Source organism: Clarias gariepinus, chromosome 15 (genome assembly GCF_024256425.1).
Source record: "Clarias gariepinus isolate MV-2021 ecotype Netherlands chromosome 15, CGAR_prim_01v2, whole genome shotgun sequence".
In the NCBI taxonomy this organism is placed as follows: Eukaryota; Metazoa; Chordata; class Actinopteri; order Siluriformes; family Clariidae; genus Clarias; species Clarias gariepinus.
In genome coordinates this window covers 13,141,540-13,164,199 of record NC_071114.1, presented here as the reverse complement: position 1 = coordinate 13,164,199, position 22,660 = coordinate 13,141,540, and the positions used below count along the sequence as shown (strand labels likewise).

The 22,660-nt window shown below is 41.2% G+C and overlaps 1 protein-coding gene and 1 non-coding gene across 6 annotated transcripts in view; both read left to right on the top strand.

Moving 5' to 3' along the window:
- Positions 1 to 22,660, top strand: part of tle2b (TLE family member 2, transcriptional corepressor b) — a 94,033-nt gene that overhangs the window by 46,454 nt on the left and 24,919 nt on the right. For all 5 annotated transcript variants that reach the window (XM_053512793.1, XM_053512790.1, XM_053512792.1 and 2 more), the window contains exon 4: positions 8,014 to 8,058. In XM_053512793.1, the coding sequence (XP_053368768.1) occupies positions 8,014 to 8,058 (45 nt within the window). The remainder of the gene's footprint in view (positions 1 to 8,013; positions 8,059 to 22,660) is intronic.
- Positions 1,825 to 1,897, top strand: trnak-cuu (transfer RNA lysine (anticodon CUU)). The gene has a single exon. It is a non-coding gene; the product is annotated as a tRNA-Lys (tRNA).

Sequence of the window (22,660 nt, the reverse complement as noted above, 5' to 3'; positions counted from 1 at the left end):
AGACTGTAAGGGGATATTTGTTGAATTGGACAGAAAGCATATTGGATTAGAATCTTTAGCTCATTCTTTCATGCTGTTTTTACCTAAAGCTTGGGAATGTCTGGAATTGCCAGTCCCAGACTATGAAAACCCAAACATCCACTCAATTAAAAAATACTCGGAAAATGGAGGAGGTACTGATACTGACATATCAACATGGTTTCTCACAGCAGCAAAAGTAAAGAAATGATTGGGCGAGAGCCGTTGCAAGAGGAGCGATAATACACAGTAATACCACCAGGACATGTAACTATATGTATCACTCCGTGTCCCGAGTTTCTACAGTCATTAATTACACTAATTGTCGGAGTCATTCTAAAATACAGTACCCCTGTGTTGTTTAATTTTTACGCCAAAGCCGAGCTTAAAGCTTACTAGCTTTTAACACAAGGCTAGATTCTGTAACTCCTAATCAAGGGCACTACTTGGTGTGTGAGACAAGCTGATCGAACATGCTACATTCCACACTAGCTTTTCATTTAACGCTATTTGGGATTTAACTGTGGAACCTGGAAGTTAATGGGGCTGATATCCTAAAGTGGAAATATAAAGAGACACTTATGAGATTTAGAGAACTGTCCACCACGTCCATGGTTTATTCTCACCCTTTGGTTACATCGAATTTAAAACTAGTTTCACCAGCGCTGCCAGTCGCGGTTAGTTATTTCCACCAATCGCAGATGGATATGTGTTGGTGAGGGAAAATAACTGGTTAAATGCAGTTTAATAACTGTTTGATGATGAGCTAAATATAAGTGATGAGCTATGCCCTAGAGCACCTCGTTTAATAAACTAATAGTGTAATGGACCTGAAAAGTATTATTGTAGTAAAGTACATACTGCATCACGCAAAACCGCTAGTTTGGTGGGCGCACCTTATACCAAACGTATAATATATATGTATTATATCAAACGTTAGGCAGAATTTAATTCTTCTTTATTCTAATTAATCTAATTAATCTTTTGCAGTACTTGTTTATCTGCCTAAGGGTTAACCTGCACCATAAATGAAATGAAAATGGTGAGTAAAAGTGATGTCATGTGCCGGATTTAATAATCTGTTAAGAGTTATGTGCCGGATTTAATATTCTACTTTAAAATAAACTACTTGCTCAATGTAAACAAACACCTGCACCATAAGATAATACCAATAGATAATTAGATTTATTTAGAAAAGCTAAACTGAATATTTTTACTGGGATCAGTTAATGTTTCCATGGCTGAAATAACAGAGCTGACGTGGTATAAGTAAACTTTAACGTGCATGAGTTACTTTTAGACTGAAAAGTTTACTTTTTAATTTCTCATCTGTAATTCACTCTCCGATTACCAGACAGGAAGTGTATTTGGTTGACATCAAAAGAAGTACAACTTGGCGTAAACTATTATTTTTGTTGTATTAATAAGTTAGGCAGAGAGACATGTACGTGGGTCTAAACCTGAAAAAATAATATCACTGATTACATTGAAGCTGACCTGATTATTTTTAGCTTTAACCTTTTAACTATTTCTAAAAACTCTATTCAAGTCAAAGACGAGTACTAACGTTGGTATATAATACATGAAAGCATAACCATTCATAACTCACACTGATACAGTCCACATAGACATAAACAGATATTTTACTAAGTACTATTGTTTGATTAACATATATATATATATATATATATTTTACAAATATTATAATTTAATATTTCTTTTTTTCTTAAACCTTATTCCTGGTTAGTTTGTCACTACTGGTAAAGTCCGTTTTTTAAGTCATAAAGACTTGCATGTACCCTCACAGCCCGGCTAGCTCAGTCGGTAGAGCATGAGACTCTTAATCTCAGGGTCGTGGGTTCGAGCCCCACGTTGGGCGGTTGATGTTTTCTTTGGCAGCTCTCGACCTCGAGAGCTTAGAGAAGGAAAACATGCATGTAATGTGTTAGGTTTCTCTGACAGAGACAGAATTAACAAATTTACGAGTTGCTGTATTAATTTTTTTTTTCTCTCTTTTTTTTCATTTTGTCTCTGTGAAATATATTACACACAGAGTCAGCCTCCTACAAACATTAATGGTTTGCATTATGAGATTCAAGATAAATCTTGTGTTTATTATTCCAAAACTAGCACGCTGCCGCCTACACTCGAGCACCTGAATAACTGACAATGGGTTTAAGTGTTGATTAATTCAAAAGGACATTACTTCAGGTGTCAAAAATGCTACCTTTACTTCTGGTTTGAATTTTAAATCAGAAGAGGATTTCTGCACAACCCTAGAGTTAACTGTGAATGATTGTGACTAGCGAATGCCTAATATTTATTATAAAATAGGATCAGTGTCATACAAAGACTTTTAAAACCTTACGGGACATTTCTGCTGAGACGTCGCTGTGTGTTATTAATGTGGATGTGAAGGTTGTTCTCCATCAGAGGGGTATTACTGCAGGAGGGTCTGACTGATGTCTCTGGCCTCACTCAAGGCTGCTGAACAGGGCTGAGCCATTAGGAAGTGTGTTTAAGACTTCACACTCTATTACCAATAATATAGGGGCCATAGTGCACAGTGCTTTTACTGTATTAGAAGCTTTCAGACCTGCAGTGTGTGTGTGTGCGTGTGCGGACAGACATGCAAGAGAGCTCCCAGTATTTATAATATGACTCTAGCAGGTCGAAATATTTGCCTTATGGGTGATTTTGTGCGTAAATATTTTTGCTGAACTGAAATTCCTGCTAGATTTAGAAATGTATTTGGCTGTCTTGCTTTATATTCATGTGTGTATATCGATACATGAGAGTAATGGGGAAAAGATTGAACATGTTCATGGCACAGATTATTTTTCATTTATTTAGACAGCAGTACAATTGAGTGAAAAACAAACAGGGCTGAAGTGCCAAAATGGTGAAAGAGCACCCCCTAGGTGCGGCCTGCAGTAAATTCTCCATTAATGCACCTCAGCCACTGCAGAGCCTACAGGCACACAAACACTCTTTCTTCCTCATAGAGAGATTTTTGTTTTCAAGTTATTAATGTGAAACTAAGGAATTTCACACACGCTGCATTACATTTGAAAGTGCGAAAACGATTTAGACTTTATAGTGTAATCAGTAGGCCATGTACAGTATAAAATCGTAAAGTAATGTATATATACTGGGTGCCAATCTATCGCAGGGCATACACACATACACACACTCACTCACACACTATGGGCAATTTGGAAACATCAATTAACCTAACCTATATGTCTTTAAAATGTGGGAGGAAACCGGAGTACCCGGAGGAAACCCGCCAACGCGAGGACAACATGCAAACTCCATACACACTGAGACGGGAATCGAGTCTGGCCACGAATCGAAGTATTGGCCCCTTCCTGTTTTTTTTTTTTTTTTGTGCAAATTTGTAAATGATTCAGCTCATCAAACCAAATTACCTGAACAAGGCTTGGGTGTGGCAAGTGAAATTAAACCCAGCCCAAAAATATGGATTACTTTGAGTAAAAAGATAACCTGCTTAAATACAAAATTTTAAGTGATTATTTGATTTATTAACGGAAAAATGCTGTCCAAACCTACCTTGTTTGTGAAAGTCTAATTGACACCCACCCTGCAAAATCATGAATAAACTTTGATCACCCATATTTTTGGGCTGGGTTTAATTTCACTTGCCACACCCAAGCCTTGTTACTGCCAGACCTGTTGAATCAATATAGCACTTAAATAGAACCTGTCTGATGAAAAACAAGCTGGAATATCTTAAAAAGCAACACATCATGCCACGATCTAAATAAATTTAAGAACAGATGAGAAACAAAGTAATTGACGTGCATTAGACTGGAAAGTGTAATATTTGTGTGCGCGTGCTTTTTTTTTATATATATATATACTGTATGTTTTTTTTGATGATCGAAATTATTTTAATTTTAATAACTATGCAAAAAACAATCTGGAGAGGGGGAAAATACTTTTTGACAGCACTGTGTATATATAGTGCTTCAAGGTTTGTTTGTTTTTCCGTGCTTCTCCATGCGTTTCGTTCTCAGTGAAGGAAAAGAGGCCGTCACATCATGTATTAATGATATTTCTCTTGTGTGATTAATCATATCAAATGTTGAAAACACATCCTGATGCATATTGCATTATTCCGAAATGGAAAAGAACACGGATCAAGTAGACTGTAAATAAATGTAAATAGTGGTTCTGTTGTAGTTGTAGTAGGAAAATTCAGGAAAGTTGCAGGTTTTTAAGAGCCGAGTATGTGTTGAGGTCATGGCTTTAAAGGGACAGAGTGTGTTAGTATGAAAATTGTGCTTCAAAGCTGCTAGTTTCAGTTCAAGTCTGTAAAGCATCTGCCTTTGGAAATGTGGTTCCTGTTATTTTTGGGAATGATGGAATCCTCCTAGCTTTGGGAATTCAGCAGTCAGTTATGGTCGAGCCAGTGAAACTACTCTGAATTAAATCCAGAGGACATAATCTTGTCCGTAGTCCTGAAATAGTAAAAATATATACTGAAATATACAGTATTTCAGTGATTTCCAGCACAATCTGCGCTCATCAAGATGTAAAAGGATTCATTGTGTGGCTCGAATGTATTTTAAAAGCGAAATTACGCTCCTTTGTTTGCGTCTTGTGTTTCTGATGCGACTACAGCATGCCGCTTATGACAGGGACACGTCGCCGAGGTAGAGGAAAGAGAGAGAGAGAGAAAGAAAGAGAGAGAGGGGCATGAGAGAGGACGGCAGGGGCATAAGCCCGAGATGATGTGAGAGAAATGGAGTTTATAATGATAGAGCAGGAGAGATGGAGAGAAAAGCGAGGAGGGATCAGAGGAGCTGGGCAGAAGAGACAGATAAGGAGACAGAGTGAGAAATGATCAAGTGAGCGAAATGGAAGAAAAAGAGCAGTGCTGAATTGAATCACACACACACACAGACGAGCGGGGGGTGAGGGACGGAGAGGGTGTGTTGTGAGTGAAGGAGAGCGAGGGAGCAAGTGAGCGTGGGTGTGACAGAAAGGAAGAAAGGGAAAGACAGAAGAGAGAGAGGGAGAGCAGTTGAGTCAGATTTCATCTCCATCACTCACACTGTGCTGGTTTTCTGCCTGCTGAGACTGAGTGTGTCACCAAGACCAATTCATCACACATACAAATGCAGAAACACACACACATTCTCTCTTTATCTCTCTTTATCAGACTCTTTCTGTCTCACTCCTTCTCGTTCTGCTTGCTCACACTTTATTGTCTTTAGTTTCTGTACTCTCTCTCTCTCTCTCTCTCTCTCTATATATATATATATATATATATATATATATATATATATATATATTTCACTTCTCACTATTTTGTTTATGTATAAGAAGCTTGTGTAAAATATCCACCCTATAGCTGGCTAGTGACAAACTCAAATGTTAAACTCCGTTATATCAGTGATGTCGTCTGGTGCGTCAGCTCGCCTCCGTGTGTTTATTTATTACTCCGTGGTTTAGCTAGTGGCTCGTCCCTAATGTATTTGACAGGCTGGGAAACAAAATACACAGATCAGGTAATAAAATACACAGAGAGCACAGACCGGGTAATAAACATACGCACGTCGGAAGCAACCAGAAGTGATAGATACGTCTGTTCTGCTGTATTTTAGATAGAGTTAGTGACCTCATTAGTGGTTCTGCACATCTCTGACACCGAGACATACAGAGCAGCAGCAGCACGCTGGCAAAGTCTACATTCACTCGGAATAGTGAGCAAACCTATGCAGATATTTATGTGCTCAGAACTGCGAATCGCAGCCCAAACAGCGGAGTATCGTATTTAACGATCAGTTCACCGCTGGTGTCCTTACTGTTTACGCATACTAATTAGTGCACATTATGTGATTTAGGATGTAGCCTTGAAATCTTTTTTTTTGTGTGTGTGTGTGTGTGTAAGTTGCCGTTATGAAAGAGAGCAGCACGAGACATCTTATGAAATTCCACCCAGAGTAGCTTGCAAGAGCAATGTTTTCATAACCGTCAACACAAAGTTGAGATTTTTGTGGAGGGAGTCTGGAAGAACTAGAAGAAAGTTTAGTTTCTTTAGTTGTGAAAGAGGGTTTTTTTTTGGTAGTAATTTACCAACAAATGTAATAGTCATGTGATTAAGCAACAAGCCTCTACAGTCACTCACTCATCGTCTACATTGATTTCAACCTTGTTTACAGAGTCTTGGGGGGCCTGGAGCCTATCCCGGTAGACTTAGGACATGAGGCTGGGTACAACCTTGACAGGGTGCCAATCCATCTCAAGGCACACACATGCACATTCACACACAACGGGCAATTTGGACCCTGGAGGTGCAAGCCGACAATGTTAACCACTACGCCACCGTGCCACCACCAAACATTCAAATAAGTTTAATTTCTAAGTAACATTTAAATTAAAAAGCACCAATAGGTCAATATTTGTTTTCTACATCGCAGCAGGCAAAGCAGGATGAATCAAAAAAATGAAACAACATCTAAGGAAATTAGAAATGACTGGAATTGGGTTAAGTACCCTTCAACACATTATGAAAACCTGGGAGGATAGTGCTGAACCATCAGCTTTGTGGAGGAAATGTGGACGGAAAAAAATTATTATAAGTGGAGATCACGTAAACACTTTGTGAAATTGCACCGTGAAAAAAAATGCAATAGAAATGTGGTCTGATGAGTTTAGAGTGACCCGATTCCAGAGGCATGGGCGCGTCAGGGTGAGAAGGAAAGAGCATGAAGCGATGGAGCCATCATGCATAGTGCCCACTGTACAAGCCTCTGCAGACAGTGCTATGGTCTGGGGTTGCTTCAGTTGCTTAACTCTAAACTCAGCACTATTATGTGGCAATAAAATGAAGTCATTTGATGACCTGAATGTATTGAATGACCAGGCTATCACATCTTTTGGAACAGGCATAGTACAGGACTCTGATTGTTGTTCTGGAGTATGGACGTATTAGAATCCCATGCTTAATCCGGGCCAACAAGTTTCTCATACACACCTTCAGTTCCTACCTGCAGATCATTTCCATTTATTGTGTAATGAAATAAAATATTAATGAAACGCCGGTGTAGAAGTCAATCAAGCGGCACTACAAAACGCAACATAAACGTCTAGGACGTTCAGAGCACGTTCGTTTATCCAAAAATTTAACGCCCGTGTGAACAAGGCCTAAAATGGCACATTTGGAGGAGGAGTGAAATAAAAAGATTTTGAGGGTTATTTTACACTTACACTTGGGTGACCTCCGAAATCTATGTTAATAATTGGAAAAAATGAATCAAGGGAGGAAGTAGCAGAGACTGGTGAGTGGAGGTATCTAGATTGCTAGCATACTAGTTATTGCTTTTAAATTTTAGTTTTAAAAGCTTTATGTAGCTTATGTAGCTTTATGTAGGTGTGACTGCAGAGTAAAACACAAAGCTCTTTAATTCATTGTGCTGGTTTTTACCCATTTGAATTCGATGCTCTGATTGGTTGTGGTGCGACCGATGAAAGCCAAAAAGACTCGAACCTCCTCCAGATGGTCATTTTATACATTGATGGAAATCAATCTCCATGCAAAGTGACAGAGTGAACATGCCAGCAGGTAGTGTAACAAGCTCTGTGTGTTTTATTCGAATTGAAACAGCAGTTCGATGACAGAAGGGAACTTCACACTGACACACTGGCATGTGCAGGGAAACACTCTGAAAAAAACTGAAAAACAGCAATGCTCGAAAGACAGTGTGGATTTCATTCTGCCACCGGGAAGACAGGGTGATGGGGTTAAAAATGCCCTTATTACAGATAAATGATCTAATAACGGGCTTTTAAAGTCTCAGACTCTCTCTCTCTCTCTCTCTCTCTCTCTCTCTCTCTCACTATGTATAGATTGTCATTTGTCCTTGTCAAGTTAGAGAGGCTGCAGTTTGATTGATGATGTATTCATTAGTCATGTTCATTAGATGCAGTGTTGAATAAAGACCCTGTGTTTTTTTGTGTTCACAGTATTATGAGATGTCTTATGGACTTAACATAGAGATGCACAAACAGGTAAGTGTGTAAGGTTGTGTGTGCATTTGTGTCTGGCTGTGTTTATGTCTGTACAAATATTTCAGCTTTTTACAGCTTTAACCTTGTACAGTCATACAACTGATGTGTTTGTCTTTTAACATTTTCTCTTTTACATATAAACATGCAAGCATTTCACATGTGCTGCACACACACACACACACACACACACACACATACACACAGAGACAGACACACAAACACAGAGTTCCCTTCTCCCTCATTTCCTGCTGCTTTCCAGCTCATTGACACTGGCGGATGTGCCGGGTGCTGGGCTCTATCTTATTCTTCAGCTGATTGATGCTTTACTCTGGGAGGCTTGAGGTTTGTGATGAAATGATGTGCGTGTGTGTGTGTGGGTTTAGCGATGGTGGAGCCGAGCTTGTTGGCTTAGTGTGGCCATGATTGATCCAAGTGCAGAACAACTTCAGAGCACATGATCCCTTCACACTGAATGTAGGTCACGATGACGCAGTTTAAATACAGATGAGTAACATATATGAGGAATGTGTGTTAATGTAACAACATACTGTACCATGTTGTTGTGACACACAGACCATGTGAAGTGTTACACAGGCATCATGGGGAGTGTAACACATAGGCCATGGGGAGTGTAAAACAGAGACCATGAAAAGTGTAACAGAGATCTTGAGGAATGTAACACATAGGGCATGTGAAGTGTAACACAGATCATGGGGAGTGTACTGTAACCCAGGGATCATGAGAAGTCTAACAAAGAGACCATGGGGAGCGTAACATAAGACCATGGAGATTGTAACACAGAGACCATTAGAAATGTGACACAGAGACCATGAAGAGTGTGACACAGAGACCATTAGGAGTGTGACACAGAGACCATTAAGAGACAGTGGGGAGTGTGACACAGAGACATTGAGAAGTATGACACAGAGAGAATGGGAAGTGTGATACAGAGACAATGGGGAGTGTGACACAGAGACAATGGGGAGTGTGACACAGAGACAATGGGGAGTGTGACACAGAGATCTTTGAGAGTGCGACACTGAGACCATTGAGAGTGCGACACAGAGATAATTGGGAGTATGACACAAAGACAATGGGGAGTGTGGCACACAGACTATGGGGAGTGCGACACAGAGACCATGGGGAGTTTGACACAGAGACCATGTGGAGTGCGACACAGAGACCATCAGGAGTGTAACATGAGGATTAGGGGGAGTATGACACAGAGACCATGGGGAGTGTGACACAAAGACCATGTGGAGTGTGACACAGAGACCATGGGAAGTGTGACACAGAGATCTTTGTGGGTGCGACACTGAGACCATTGAGAGTGCGACACAGAGACCATGTGAAGTGGAAGACGGGGATCATGGGCAGTGTATGGCATAGGCCATGGAGAGTGCGACAAAGAGACCATTAGGAGTGCGACAAAGAGACCATTAGGAGTGCGACACAGAGACCATTAGGAGTGCGACACAGAGACCATTAGGAGTGCGACACAGAGACCATTAGGAGTGCGACACAGAGACCATTAGGAGTGCGACACAGAGACCATTAGAAGTGCGACACAGAGATACTTGGGAGTATGACACAGAGACCATGGGGAGTGCGACACAGAGACCATTGGGAGTGCGACACAGAGACCATGGGGGGTGTGACACAGAGACCATGGGGGGTGTGACACAGAGACCATTGGGAGTGCGACACAGAGACCATGGGGGGTGTGACACAGAGACCATGGGGGGTGTGACACAGAGACCATGGGGGGTGTGACACAGAGACCATGGGGGGGGGGTGACACAGAGACCATGGGGGTGTGACACAGAGACCATGGGGGGTGTGACACAGAGACCATTGGGGGGGGGGGGACAGAGGTAATGGGAGCCAGCGATAAAGAAACAGAAAGGGGTGTTTTTGCAACTTTAAAGACAGCTGGTTGTAAGAGTTAGAACAGTGATAACAGGAGGAAGAGCATAAGATGAATAGCAGGTGAACTGTATGAAACATGTTGTCAGTTTGCATTAAAGGTTGGTCTTACACTTGATGATTTTAACAGATTATCACTTGTCACACTGTGTAAGATAATGGTATTAGAATTGTAGCCGAATTCTATACCAGACTCTGTGGTTATGTGCGTTCTCCATGCCAGATATAAGATGAGAATCCTCTGCAATTAAAATAAATGATTATTTGCTGTTTAAGTCATTAATTGGCCCGATCTATAGTCGATTTGTGCTGAAAATGCAGCTGCATAACCAGAAAGAGCCTGAGGTAATAATTATACAGTGCATCTCAAAACATACTGTATGAATATCTTGAAAATGTTCCTTCACTTTTGCAAACGAATTTAAAAAGTGAAACTCACATGTAAAATAAAATATTTCAAAACTTTATTTTTTATTTAATGACTTCAGTTTACAGCGCATGAAAATCCTCTATCTCAAAATATAAAAATTTTCTTAAGAGCAAACAAAAAGGACAGAAATACAAAAAAATTATGTTTATTTATCCACTGAATTTGTGTCCTGGGCTCCTTTATTACACGTTACTGTTTTATATGTGGCCTGGCACGATGGTGATCAGCCTGTGGCACTGCTGAGGTGTTATTGAAGACCAGTTTGCTTTGATAGCAGCCTTCAGCTCATCTGTACTGTTGGGTCGGATCGTCCTCTTGATACCTCACAGATTCTCAATGGGATTTAGGTCAGGTGAGTTGTCTGGTCAAAAAAGTAATGTTATGGTCGAAGCAGATAGTGCTAATTTTGGCACTGTAGGCAGGTGTTAAGTCCTGTAAGTCTATCACTTAAAGCTTGTAAGCAGACAAGCATCTGTGTTGACTTTGGACCACAGTGGAGCAACAAAATCATCACCATGGACCAACTCCACAGTGGACCAACTCCAAAAAAAATCACAGACTGTGAAAACTTCACCCTGCACTTAAAGCAGCTTGGATTCTGCGCCTTTCCACCATGAGACCTTGATTTTTTTTTAGAGCATCGGTCCAGTTTTTTTTTTCGATTAGCTGACAGCAGACACTTTTCTCTGGTAAAGTTATACATCTTTATGTGCATTCCTTACATGTTTACAGAATTATGGGTGATATGCCAGTGTTTACAGGCTTGTTTTACAAGTTTATTTAGTTTACTTTTCTGTACCGAACCATAACTTCAGAATCGAGGTACGTGATTACCTGTGATTTTAAGGTACCATTAGACCCCTAATAAACAGGTGTTCTGAATGTACAGTACATTTCATTAAACCCATTGTATGTTGTGTTGCACGCCATTCTCATCCTCTGACCTACACAGCCATAGCATAAAATAACTTCTTTGTTCATTTCTATTCTTGTGTTTAACCGCAAACCAAGTAGGTGCATACTGTATGGGAAAGTGTAAATGCACAAGTGTATACGAGGACGGAGAGCAAAAACAATGCGAAGGCTGGCCACCAGAAGAGTGGGGATGATGACCAAACGTTCCCGGGCACGGTACAAATCAATCATGTCTTAGGTGAACACGCCCTAAAAAGCGGCTAAAGTAGAAGCCGTTAAGGCCTGCATCTCCGTGAACTCTTACATTTGCAGGGATCCGAACTCATGTCCTCACTATTCCTGGTTGCTGAAGTGATTCTTGCATCCAAGACGTACAGACGCCTTCAAATGGATGAGGCTTTAGAGCTCCAACAGCAACATGTCTCTTCCTCCACATCAGCTGGACATGGACACGACCTCAAAACTCCCCCACACCAAAACACAAACGCGCACACACACGCACGCACACACACACGCAGTAATCACATAATCTCACTTTCTCTCTCTCTCTGTCTCTCTCTCTGTATGTATGTATGTGTGTGTCAGGGGAGATGAATAGAATGTGATGGGGAGAGAGAGAGAGTGGGAGAGACAGATGGAGAGAAAGAGGGTGAATTTCTCTGTGCTGTCTGCCAGCAGCTGCCTCTCCTTTCTGCCTCTCTGTTCTATTAGTCCAATGTGTCACATGATGCAGAGCAGGCTGGCTGTGTGTGTATGCGTGTGTGTATGCGTGTGTGTGTGCCTGTTTGAGCCTATGTTGGCATTTATTTTTGTGTTTGTGTGTCAGTGTGTGAGTATGTCTGTCTGTGCTGGCATCCACCACAGTGTGTGAGCATGCTCAGACGGGTTTATCTTTCTCTCACTGTGTGTGTGTGTGTGTGTGTGTGTGTGTGTGTTTAGAGTATAGCCAATATATACTGTGGATGGCTTTACTGATCTCTGCTCTTATTAGAGATGCATGGGTGTGTGTGTGTGTGTGTGTGTGTGTGTGCGTGCAAGTGCGTGCATGCATTTGTATGTTTGTGTGTGCAAGCATGCACATTCGTGTACGTGTATGTGTGCGCATGTGGATGTGCATATGCGTGTACAAGTGTGTTGCAACAAATTGATTTGCCTTCTATCAGGACTCTTCCCCCCCTCCCCCTCTCGTTCTCATTTGCTGTTATCATTTCCATTTTTCTTCTGTCTGCGTTTCTCTCTTTATTCTTTTTGTCTCTTTCCCTCTCCTTTTGTCTTCCCTCACACTTTCTCGTTCATTTCCATTTCTTCTTTCTTCCCTTTCAGTCATGAATTTTTGCTCATTTTTCTTTTCTACAGCTTCTTGGTTTTACTCCTTTGCCTCGTTTTTTTCCTTTTTCATCCTTTTCTTCCTTTCTGATCATCTACTTTTCTCCGTTTTATCCTATCTTTGCTGTTTCATTTTAAAAACAAAAAAAGAAGGCAAAAGAACATGTGAAGCAGTGTGTTCACATTAATAACTCAGTAGTGCGTTGCTAAACGGCCTCGAGAGTTCTGTTGTTTTAACACAACAGTTTACTAAAGTAAGAAAAGTGTAATGTTGAATATAGATTTAAATATTTATATAAAATTAGCCGTAGGTTCTGGCGTCGCCTGAGCTTTTCATAGTTGAAACCTTGTGGTGAAAAGGTAAAGAAAACATTGTATTAAAATGAATTTTCTTACATTTTTTTAAATACTTTTATTACTAATTAACAATTTAAATTTTAGGAAAGGGCGTCAAGGCCTGCGGTAAAAATTCTTACTGAAAGACAGTATACTATATTCTTAGTTTGGCCGCCTGGGGCAAAAATAAACAAATTCTTTCGGGAACCCACCCTCGATCATGCAACATAAAGTTTCCCTGTGAGGAAAAACAAGGAGACCTCAGATTAATTAATGTCTGTCAATAAAAAAAAACACTGCTTGCAATAAAAATGCACAGTTCAACTGTCACTGAAAAACAGACTACAGTGGGACCTCACCATACGGACGCGCCGCCTCACAAATTTTCACCTTAAGCACTGAAATTTTGCAAGAAATTTGCATCAGCATATAAAGCATTTTCGAACAAACTGTGCCAAACCGAACACTGGCGCCGATTAAAACTTGTTTGCGTAAGTGAAAAGCCAAGAGAAGCAAGTTTAAATGTTTTTGTGTTTTTTTTTTTTTTTTTTTTTTTTTGCATTTTATGCAAGATTTAGTGAAGACCAGTGTTGGGGAAGTTATTTAAAAAAGTACTACAAAAGTACCACAAATCACTTGTTACTGCTTTAAAATTGCAATTTAATTACATGACTGATTATTACATGTAAAAAGTAATCGGATTACTAATAAGGTTACTTTCAAGTTACTTTGAAAACATCTCTCACTGTGTGCACCTGTGATGGGCGTGCGCTTCATCCTGTTGTCGCTCCTCGTTCACTCAGTAGGCTCCCTACGTGGGCGTCTCCCTCTTCTGCAGGGACGAGGCCACCAGGTCAGGCCAGCTGGTGATAATTAATGTTAACGGATCTTGGGCTTCCTCCGCATTAAAATCCTTAGCTTTTCACCCCTCCTCCCTCCTTTAACCCTTTAACCCCTTCTCCTTCCCTGTTTTTTTTTAAATAAAATTACCCCTTTTCCCGTCAGACCTCGTCTAGTGTCCGTGTGTCTTTGGTGCCGCCCATGCAAAAAGAGTGAACCGTTACAACATCAAATGTAAAATTACAAAGCTCTTCGCGGCCAAGGTCTCCGCGGTATCAGGAAAAGGAATTAGATTAGAGTTTTACCCAACTCTGGTGAAGACATAGCACCTATGTCACCTATGTCTTCACCAGAGTTGGGTATAAAGAAATTTAGCATGGACAGTTTAAAGAAGAAAAGGGAGCCACTTTCAGACACACACTGACCAGCATGTGAAGAAGCTCCAGATGTGAACGGGTCTCAAAAATGCTTCTTCTATATCCTTAAACAGAAAGAGAAGGAAATAAGAAATGTCTAGTTCTACAGTATCTTCAAGGCTATCCACTAAAACCCTGGAATACCTTCAGTGTTTTTCCAAGAACCACAGAACTTTTTTAACACCTTCAAATTGCTGCTTGCTCATTTGAAGGACAAGACGCCCCCAAAAAGACTGTGGAGTTAAGTAGGTCGCCCGAAACCACCAGAACTACAGTATCAGCACTCAATTCCACAAACACACCAATGAAAAGCAGTCCACTTCACTAGGGATGCGTGTGGTGACTGGGGACAGTTCCACTAAACCATGAAGATGTTCTTGGACTCAGCTGATGCTGACAGATGCTCTTGGATGCCTTGTGACTGTAGTCATTTAATAGTTTAGGGCTGAATTTCCCACAAACAGTTTTGTAGCTGAGCCTCCAAAAACAAATTAAATAATATTGATGTATACATATTTCCTCACACTTTTCAAACTCATTTTCTTTTGATTCTGTAAAGCTCTTTTGCAACATAGACCTTTGTTAAAGTTGCTGTTTAAATAAAACTGAAATTTCATTGAATTTAAGTTCGCAGAGAAGACTGTGTGACTGTTTTCAAAGTCTTCATTCAACTGGAACTGGGGTCATGAGATCCCACTTCTCCGTCACATGACTTACTGAAGTTGGTGACGTAAAGTTACGGAAACATTTAAACTTGGTTGAGACTCAACCCCGACCTTAACACCTTCACCTTTGTGGTACATTGGAGTTCCGACCTGAACGTCTCCCCCGATATCTCATCCGATGGACCTCATTAATCCACTTGTGTCTGAGACAAACCCCAAAATGTAAGTCTTCTAAGAAGAGTGAGGCTGATCAGTGTGTAAGCAGCACATGTTTGGAAGGGACATATGTGTGCGATGGTCAGGTGTCCACATACGTTTAAACACAACATAGGAACCAATCGAATGAGCTTTGTTGACTTAATGCTATTCTCGTGCTGTGAAAGATTGTCTGTTAAATACTGCGAAAAATATTACTGATAAATATTTTTTTGTGATTTTGTATACATTTTGATCAGCTCTGATTAATCAATAAATCAGAGAAGAGACCCCAGATGGATATAATTAAAATAATTACTTTGTACCCTTCTCATTTCTCTTTTTCTCCCCTCATTACTCTTATCAACTTCTTCTCTCTCTGTCTCTATGGATTTTACTTGGGTGAACTTAAAGGGTTGTGGAAAGGTCAAAATGGCATGTTGCTGTGTGTGTGCGTGTGTGTGTGTGTGTGTGTGTGTGTGTGTGTGTGTGTGTGTGTGTGTGTGTGTGTGTGTGTGTGTATGTGTGTGTAAGACCGAGCTCATATGTGAGTAATGAGTCTGAGAGCAGAAGTGATGTCACTATTCTGGAATGTGATGGAAATGTTTGTGTGAACGTGCTAGTGAGTGTAAGAGACTCGATGGGTGTGTGTGTGTGTGTGTGTGTGTGTGTGTGTTGTGCATCTGCGAGGCAGCCGTTTAGCATAACCGGTCTGTTTGTTTCATCAGAAGGACTTGAGTAACTGCATGTTCCCTGTGGTGTGTGTGTGTGTGTGTATGTGTGTGTGTGTGTGTGTGCGCACACATGTGTACTTACTGACTTATATGGAGCTAACATTTAAGACTCTGTAAATGTTGAATAAACATGAATAAACAGAAATCTTTGTACGTGTATGCTTTGGTTTTAAAACCGCGTAACTGCTAGGTGTAGGTTACGCGGCGGGTCGGCCGTGCACCTCGCGGTGTATGGGTTTATGATTACTATAGAAACCGTGACCTGTTAGAAGGAGCGTGTTAATATAACCCTGACCAAGCTGTGCGATTATAGAAAATAAATCCATCCATTTGTTCTGATTAACAAATTTACTGCATTGTTCTTGAATAAACACAAACAACACATTTTACCATGAATTAAAATAATTCATCAATAAGTATTAATCATTAATAGATGGGACGGTGATGTAGTGGTTAGCACTGTTGCCTCGCACCTCCTGGGTCGAGGGTTCGAGTTCTTCATCATGTCTGTGTGGGTGGAGTTTGCATGTTCTCCTTGTGCTTGGTGGGTTTCCTCCTGTTATTCTGGTTTCCTCCAGAGTAGGGTAATTGGCAATTCCCAAATTGTCCATACTGTGTGTATGTGTGCCCTGAGATGGATTGGCACCCTGTCCAAGGTGTACCTCGCCTCATCCCCAGAGTCTCCTGTTATAGCCTCCAGGCTCGTCTTGCCCCTCTACAAGATAAGCGGTATAGAATCATTTCGATTATGGCGGTCCGGACTCATCAGAACTGTCTCTGTCTCTTACAGAGATGAATCTCGATCATGCGACAGCTGTTTGTTGATACACAGAAAGCAAGTTGGACATTGTCTTAGTGGCTTCTTGTGGGAATCGCACTCAGATTTCAGTCTCGGTGACACTAGCCGATCACGACGCCTGTACCTTCTCGCAAGACCAAGTGGGTGGATACGTGTGCTTTTCTTAAAGTGTGTGTCCCCACCACTTGGCGGTCGGTGACTGAGCTACAAGTCAGCTGGACGGTAGCTGGGAGCTCTGAGACGCGGCAGGAGTGTCGGTGTGGCGTTCCCGCTTCGACCCGGTTGATCCTCCAGCTGCGTCTCCGTTGCACCTGCTCCCGAGGCACACCAATCAGGTTGCGTTTTTCCTTATGAATATTCATACCAGGACAAGTGATAAGTCGTGTTAATCTTCTGCATTTCCGCAGCGCCCCCTGTGGGTTATGAAGCTGCGCAGAGGAGGAAACTAAACCGCGGCGCAAATGCGTCGTCGTACTGTACATCTTCCCCTGGTGGAATAACGGTGCGAGACTGAGGATTAGGGAGAAACTCCGGAGGGAAATAAATCCCACAAAAGACTCGCATGTGCCACCTGGGCAGCCTGTGTTTATGGTTGATAATTATAATGAATATTATTAATGATAAATGATTATTATTGAGATATTATCACGTGAATGGGGAGATACACACACGTACAAGATAATTGTGGAGCTCAATGTACTGTATTGCCTGGATATTGATTACCATTGTGTATTCTGAATGGCATTCAAAAATGTGTGTGTGTGCGTGTGTGTGTGTGTGTGTGTGTGCGCAGAACAACGGAAAACACAACAACATTCCAGAAATCCGGATGTAGTGTCTAACGAGTAAACCAGTGAGACGGAAAACTTCCTGAGACGACATGAGGAAGAGATCTTAGGAACCAGCAGTGTGTGTGTGTGTGTGTGTGTGTGTGTGTGTGTGTGTGTGTGTGCGCGCGCGTGTGTGTGTGTGTGTGAGGGAGAGAGAGAAAGTATGAAATGAAAGTTGTAATACTAATGTTAGTGATATAAACACTCACTGTTTAGCTTGGCCTCGGGACATTGCATGCCTTCAAAAGCAGTGTGTGTGTGTGTGTGTGTGTGTGTGTGTGTGTGTGTGTGTGATTCAGTGATTTTCCATCTATTTGTGTGGATGTGTGTTCACATCTTTGTCTCAGAGGACAGTGTAATGTTTTCCATTCCCGTTTAATTATGAGTGTGTGTGCACATGTGTCTTTTATGACTCTGTTTGTGTTTCACCCTGAAGACCTTCTTCACACGTGCGTGTATGTGTGTGTGTGTGTGTGTGTATGTGTGTGTGTGTGTGTGTGTGTGTGTCTGCGCTTTACTGCTCTCTTTTCCTCCCTCTCTCACTGTTTCGTTTCCTCCTTTTCCCAAATGGAGGGGCCATCAATCAGAGAAAGAAAGATGAGGGAGGGAGAGACGGGGGAAGAGAGGCAGGAGGATGTTGGCTCCTCGCCAGGAAAGAGATGCTGGCTTTCTGCCTGGAGGAAAAGAGAGAGAGAGAGAGAGAGAGAGAAAGAGAAAGAAAAAGAGAGAAGGAGAGAGAGCACGGTAGAGCGAGCCAAGTCTGTAAGAGAGAGAGAGAGAGAATGAGGGAGTGTGCTGAATGATTGAGCGAGTGAGGCAGAATGAAAAGAGAGAAAGAGAGAGAGAGAGAAGAGAGTGATGGACGAGGGGAAAGCAGAACTGAGGGAAAAGAGAAAATGAGGCCTTTATTGAATAGCTCTGTGGCTGTGACCACAATCAGTGATTAGCGCTCCATCGCTAACAAATATTTGCCTTTCAGTGTGTGGAGTGTGAAAGGAGCTGCTCTATTAAAGTGCTAGGAGGGAAACAACTACAGGCGTGTGTGTGCGTGTGTGTGTGTGCTGTTTTCTGTCTGATCATTCTCTAACATCCCTAGATGTCATTATATTTCAACATTTCCCTCCTCTGTTTTAATCCATCTTTACATTTGTCTGTACTCCAGCTCTCTTCCTCGCCTCGCTCAGTTCATAAACACACACACACACACACACACACACACACACAGATGGCAGTTTTGAAGCATACCTTGAAGGGTTGGCTGTGACTATAATGCAAGGGCCATTAGGGGAACACTTTCACAGCACAGAAAGAACTCCCATACATATTCATTTAATACATACTCTCACTCTGTTACACACACACACACACACACACACACACACACACACACACAGGGAGAGAGTTTTGCATATTTGTGCCATTCAGTACTGAAAAAAAAAAAAGAGTTTTACCAGCTCACTGGTGTTTCAGCGGAGTACTGACTACTGACTACTGGTTTTGATGGGTTCTGATGAACTGGTTAATTACTGGTTTTAATGAATTTACTAAATCATTTTGATGGGATTGTGGGGGGGGGATGGGGTTAATACATTTGCTGTCAGGGGTCGATGTGTTTACTGGTAAGTGTTGACTGTTTTTTATTAGATAGTTATAGATTCTGTCTACAGCGTCTGTCTGCCCGTCTGTCCGTCTGTCTGTCTGTCTGTCTGCCTGCCTGTCTGTCTGCCTGTCCGTCTGTCTGCCTGTCCGTCTGTCTGTCTGTCTGTCTGTCTGCCTGTCTGTCTGCCTGTCTGTCTGTCTGTCTGTCTGTCTGCCTGTCTTTCTGTCTGTCTGTCCGTCTGTCTGTCTGTTACATCTTATTTGCATCATACTTTTAATAGTGATAATTATGACAGAGCCGTTTTACAGAATCAAAAAAAAATTATGGAAATGTGTATAAAATGTGTATGAATCAGATTGATCAGATTATTCCTAATGAGCAAACCATCTGTCTGTCTGTCTGCCTGTCCCTCCGTCTGTCTATTAGTCTGTCTGTCTGTCTGTCTATCTATCTATTCATCTATCTATCTATTTAACTATGTGCCCAACCCTCCATCCGTCATTCTTTATGTCTGTCAGTTTATCTATCTGTCTGTCTGTTTGTTCATCTGCCGTCCCTCCATCGTCTGTTTGTCCACCTGCCTGCCTGTCTTTCTGTCTGTTTCTCTGTCTGTCCATCCACATTTCGCTCCATGTCTATCTTTCTGTCTGTCTATCTATCTATCTATCTATCTATCTATCTATCTATGTCACTGCTTAATTTGAATAGATTTTCTGATATCTGGAACCATGTTTTTTTGGCTGCACTGGTTGAACCAGAGAATTGCATTACACTATTTTATTACAGGAATCACTTATAGCAGAAAGAAAAAAAACTATTCTTTTTCCTGAAAGCTACGGCTTTGCTTTCTTTAAGATACTTAAAGCCACCCAAGCAGATCTTTCTCATGCAGTGACACCAGGCAGCGAGAGACTCTCAGTGGAACCTGCACTCGGCCCTCTTCCACATACACGAGCTCACAGACGCTCACGATTGCTCTCGACAGGGAAACGAGTGTACAGAGATTCCTCCTCCTCCTCCAGGGAGCAGGGCTTGGGCTACCAGCCATGGATGCTACATCTCTATGAGATAGGGTGACCTCTGTTCTGTTAATAATGTTGAATTTTAGTTTCTGAGGAAATAGACAGAGCTCGGGCTGCTGTACTGTATGTCACAGTTTTTGGAGAGGACATTACATTAAAGCCACCTGCCTGTGGTCAATCAGCGAGCCGTGGGCAGAGATGCCTGTGACCACCCCTTCACTGGATCCCTTTTGGTAGGTAATAACCAGTGTGTATGGGGAACAAGACCTGCTGGTTTTGGAGATGCTCTGTTCTAGCTGTCTAGCCATCACCATGAGGCCTTAGTCAAAGGCTTTCTTTACACTTGCTCCTTTTTTCTCCTTCCATCCCATCAGCTCTGAGAGTTGGCTGTTGTGACTAATATCCCCCATCCCCTGACAGGTGCCACTGGAATGAGATAATCACTGTTATTCACGTCCTGGCAGTGGTTTTAATGTTATGGCTGATGAGTGTATAGAGCTCGATCCTATCATTTAATAATCCGAGACGTAGTAGTTAGTAACGTACATTAAACAAATCTACATTTTATTTGATTGATTTGTATTTTTTTAAGGTGCTCCCTAGAAAAGTCTGCTTGGTGACAGTCTTGATAATATTAATTTAATCAACAAATCCTTTAAATTTATAGCAGGTGCATTAAACTATAGAGCAGGAAACTCAGCCATTGTGTTCACGTTACTTTTATTGGATTCTTTTAAAGAATATATATTTGTTGTCAAAGTCCTTTTATTTCTCCTCAGTGTCTGTCTCTCTAACCATTCTGTCATTCCGTCCTAGTCTTCGTCTTATTATGTCATTTAAACGCCGGGCGGATCTGAAGCCCTGATAGCGTCTAATCTCAGTGTCGCTGCCACGGTGTCTCCCACTCAGTTACATGCTGGCACGGCACCAAGAGCAGACCGAACCTGAGGAATGTTTGCATACCAGAGCACCACGCTTGAAGGACGTTTTGTACTGATGTGTTCCTACTTGGTTTTTAAGAGCAGCGATGGTGGTAGTGTCGGGTGCGGAAACGTTCTGCGCGCACGCGAATGCGTTCACGTTCACACCTGCTTAAGAGAGAATATGGAACACGACTTGCGCGTATCGACATGCCTCTTTTACCATCATGAAATGTTCTGGATATTGTGTGTGTGTGTGTGTGTGTGTGTGTCCTTGTGTGAGTAAGAGAGACAGGAATGGAGAGAGAGAGAGAGAATGTGGGTTTCTGACATGTCTGTCAGAGCTTCATGTTGCTGGGAGTGTGAGGAATGAGAGAGAAGAGGTGGAGGGAGAGGAAAAAAAAACCAGATGAAAGGAAAATAATGGCTGTGTGGGAAGATGGTTGGAGCAAGAGAGCCCCTAAGAAGAGAAGTGAAAGAGGATAGATGAGCGAAACTGCAGAAGGACACGGTGTGTGTGTGAGAGCAGTGTGTGTGTGTGTTTATTTGTTTGTTCTCGGTTATCTCTTTTTCCCGAGTGAGTACATAATTAGCGAATGTTGCTCACTGAGTGAGTGTGTGTGTGTGTGTGTGTTTTCATGTATTCCTCTTGCAGGAGATCTATTCAGACCCATTACATCGAGAATACACTCTGTACTTTTATACTGCACATCAAAACATATGAATGAATCGCGTTTCAGATCATTCAACAACACCGATATGCTCAGTGGCTTCACTTTTCTTTTCTCTTTCGTTTTCTCTCTATCTTCATTTTTTTTTCTTGTGTTATTTAGATGTTCTGTGATTACAAACTTTACATGCTGTACCAATTTTGTTATATGTTTATCACGTCTGCATAATTATGTACAAAATCATTCAGTACTTCCATATATAACTTAGAAATTAATAAATAAATAACATTACAGGGGAATATGTGCATGGCTGTAAAAAAATATATATAGTACAAGGCAGACCAGTTTTCAGATGGAAACAAAAAAACCTAATGTACGCTCCTGAGATTTGCATAAAAATAGAAAGAACGGCGAGTGTGACAAAGTTACCAGAAGAACTCATATTCTCCAGCATGCTCAATAAAACCTAACAACTATTTTACTTATAGTGCTGTGCAAAAGTCTTGGGCAGATACAAAAATATGACATAAGCAAAAGATGCTTTTGAAAACATTTCTGTATATAAAAAAATAACTTAATAAACGGTCAATATTTGGAGTGAAAACTCGTTGTTTAAATCAGGAGTTTTAAACACAGATTTTGGGCCTAATGTAAATGTTAAGTCATAAATCTGAGGAATGAACATGAATAATATGAGTCATAAAATTCTAAACAGTTTTTATTTATCTAGCATTTTTAACAAAAGTCTTTGTCGCAAAGCAGCTTTACAGAATACTTAATCAATTCACTGCATACAGTATACATTATATTGCCAAAAGTATTTACTCGGCTGCTTTTACATGCGAATGAACTCGAGTAACCACCAATTCTTAATCCATAGGGTTAATCTGATGTTGGCCCACACTTTGCAGCTTCTACTTTCCTAGGAAGGTTTTCCACAAGGTTAAGGAGTGTGTTTATGGGAATTTCTGACTTTT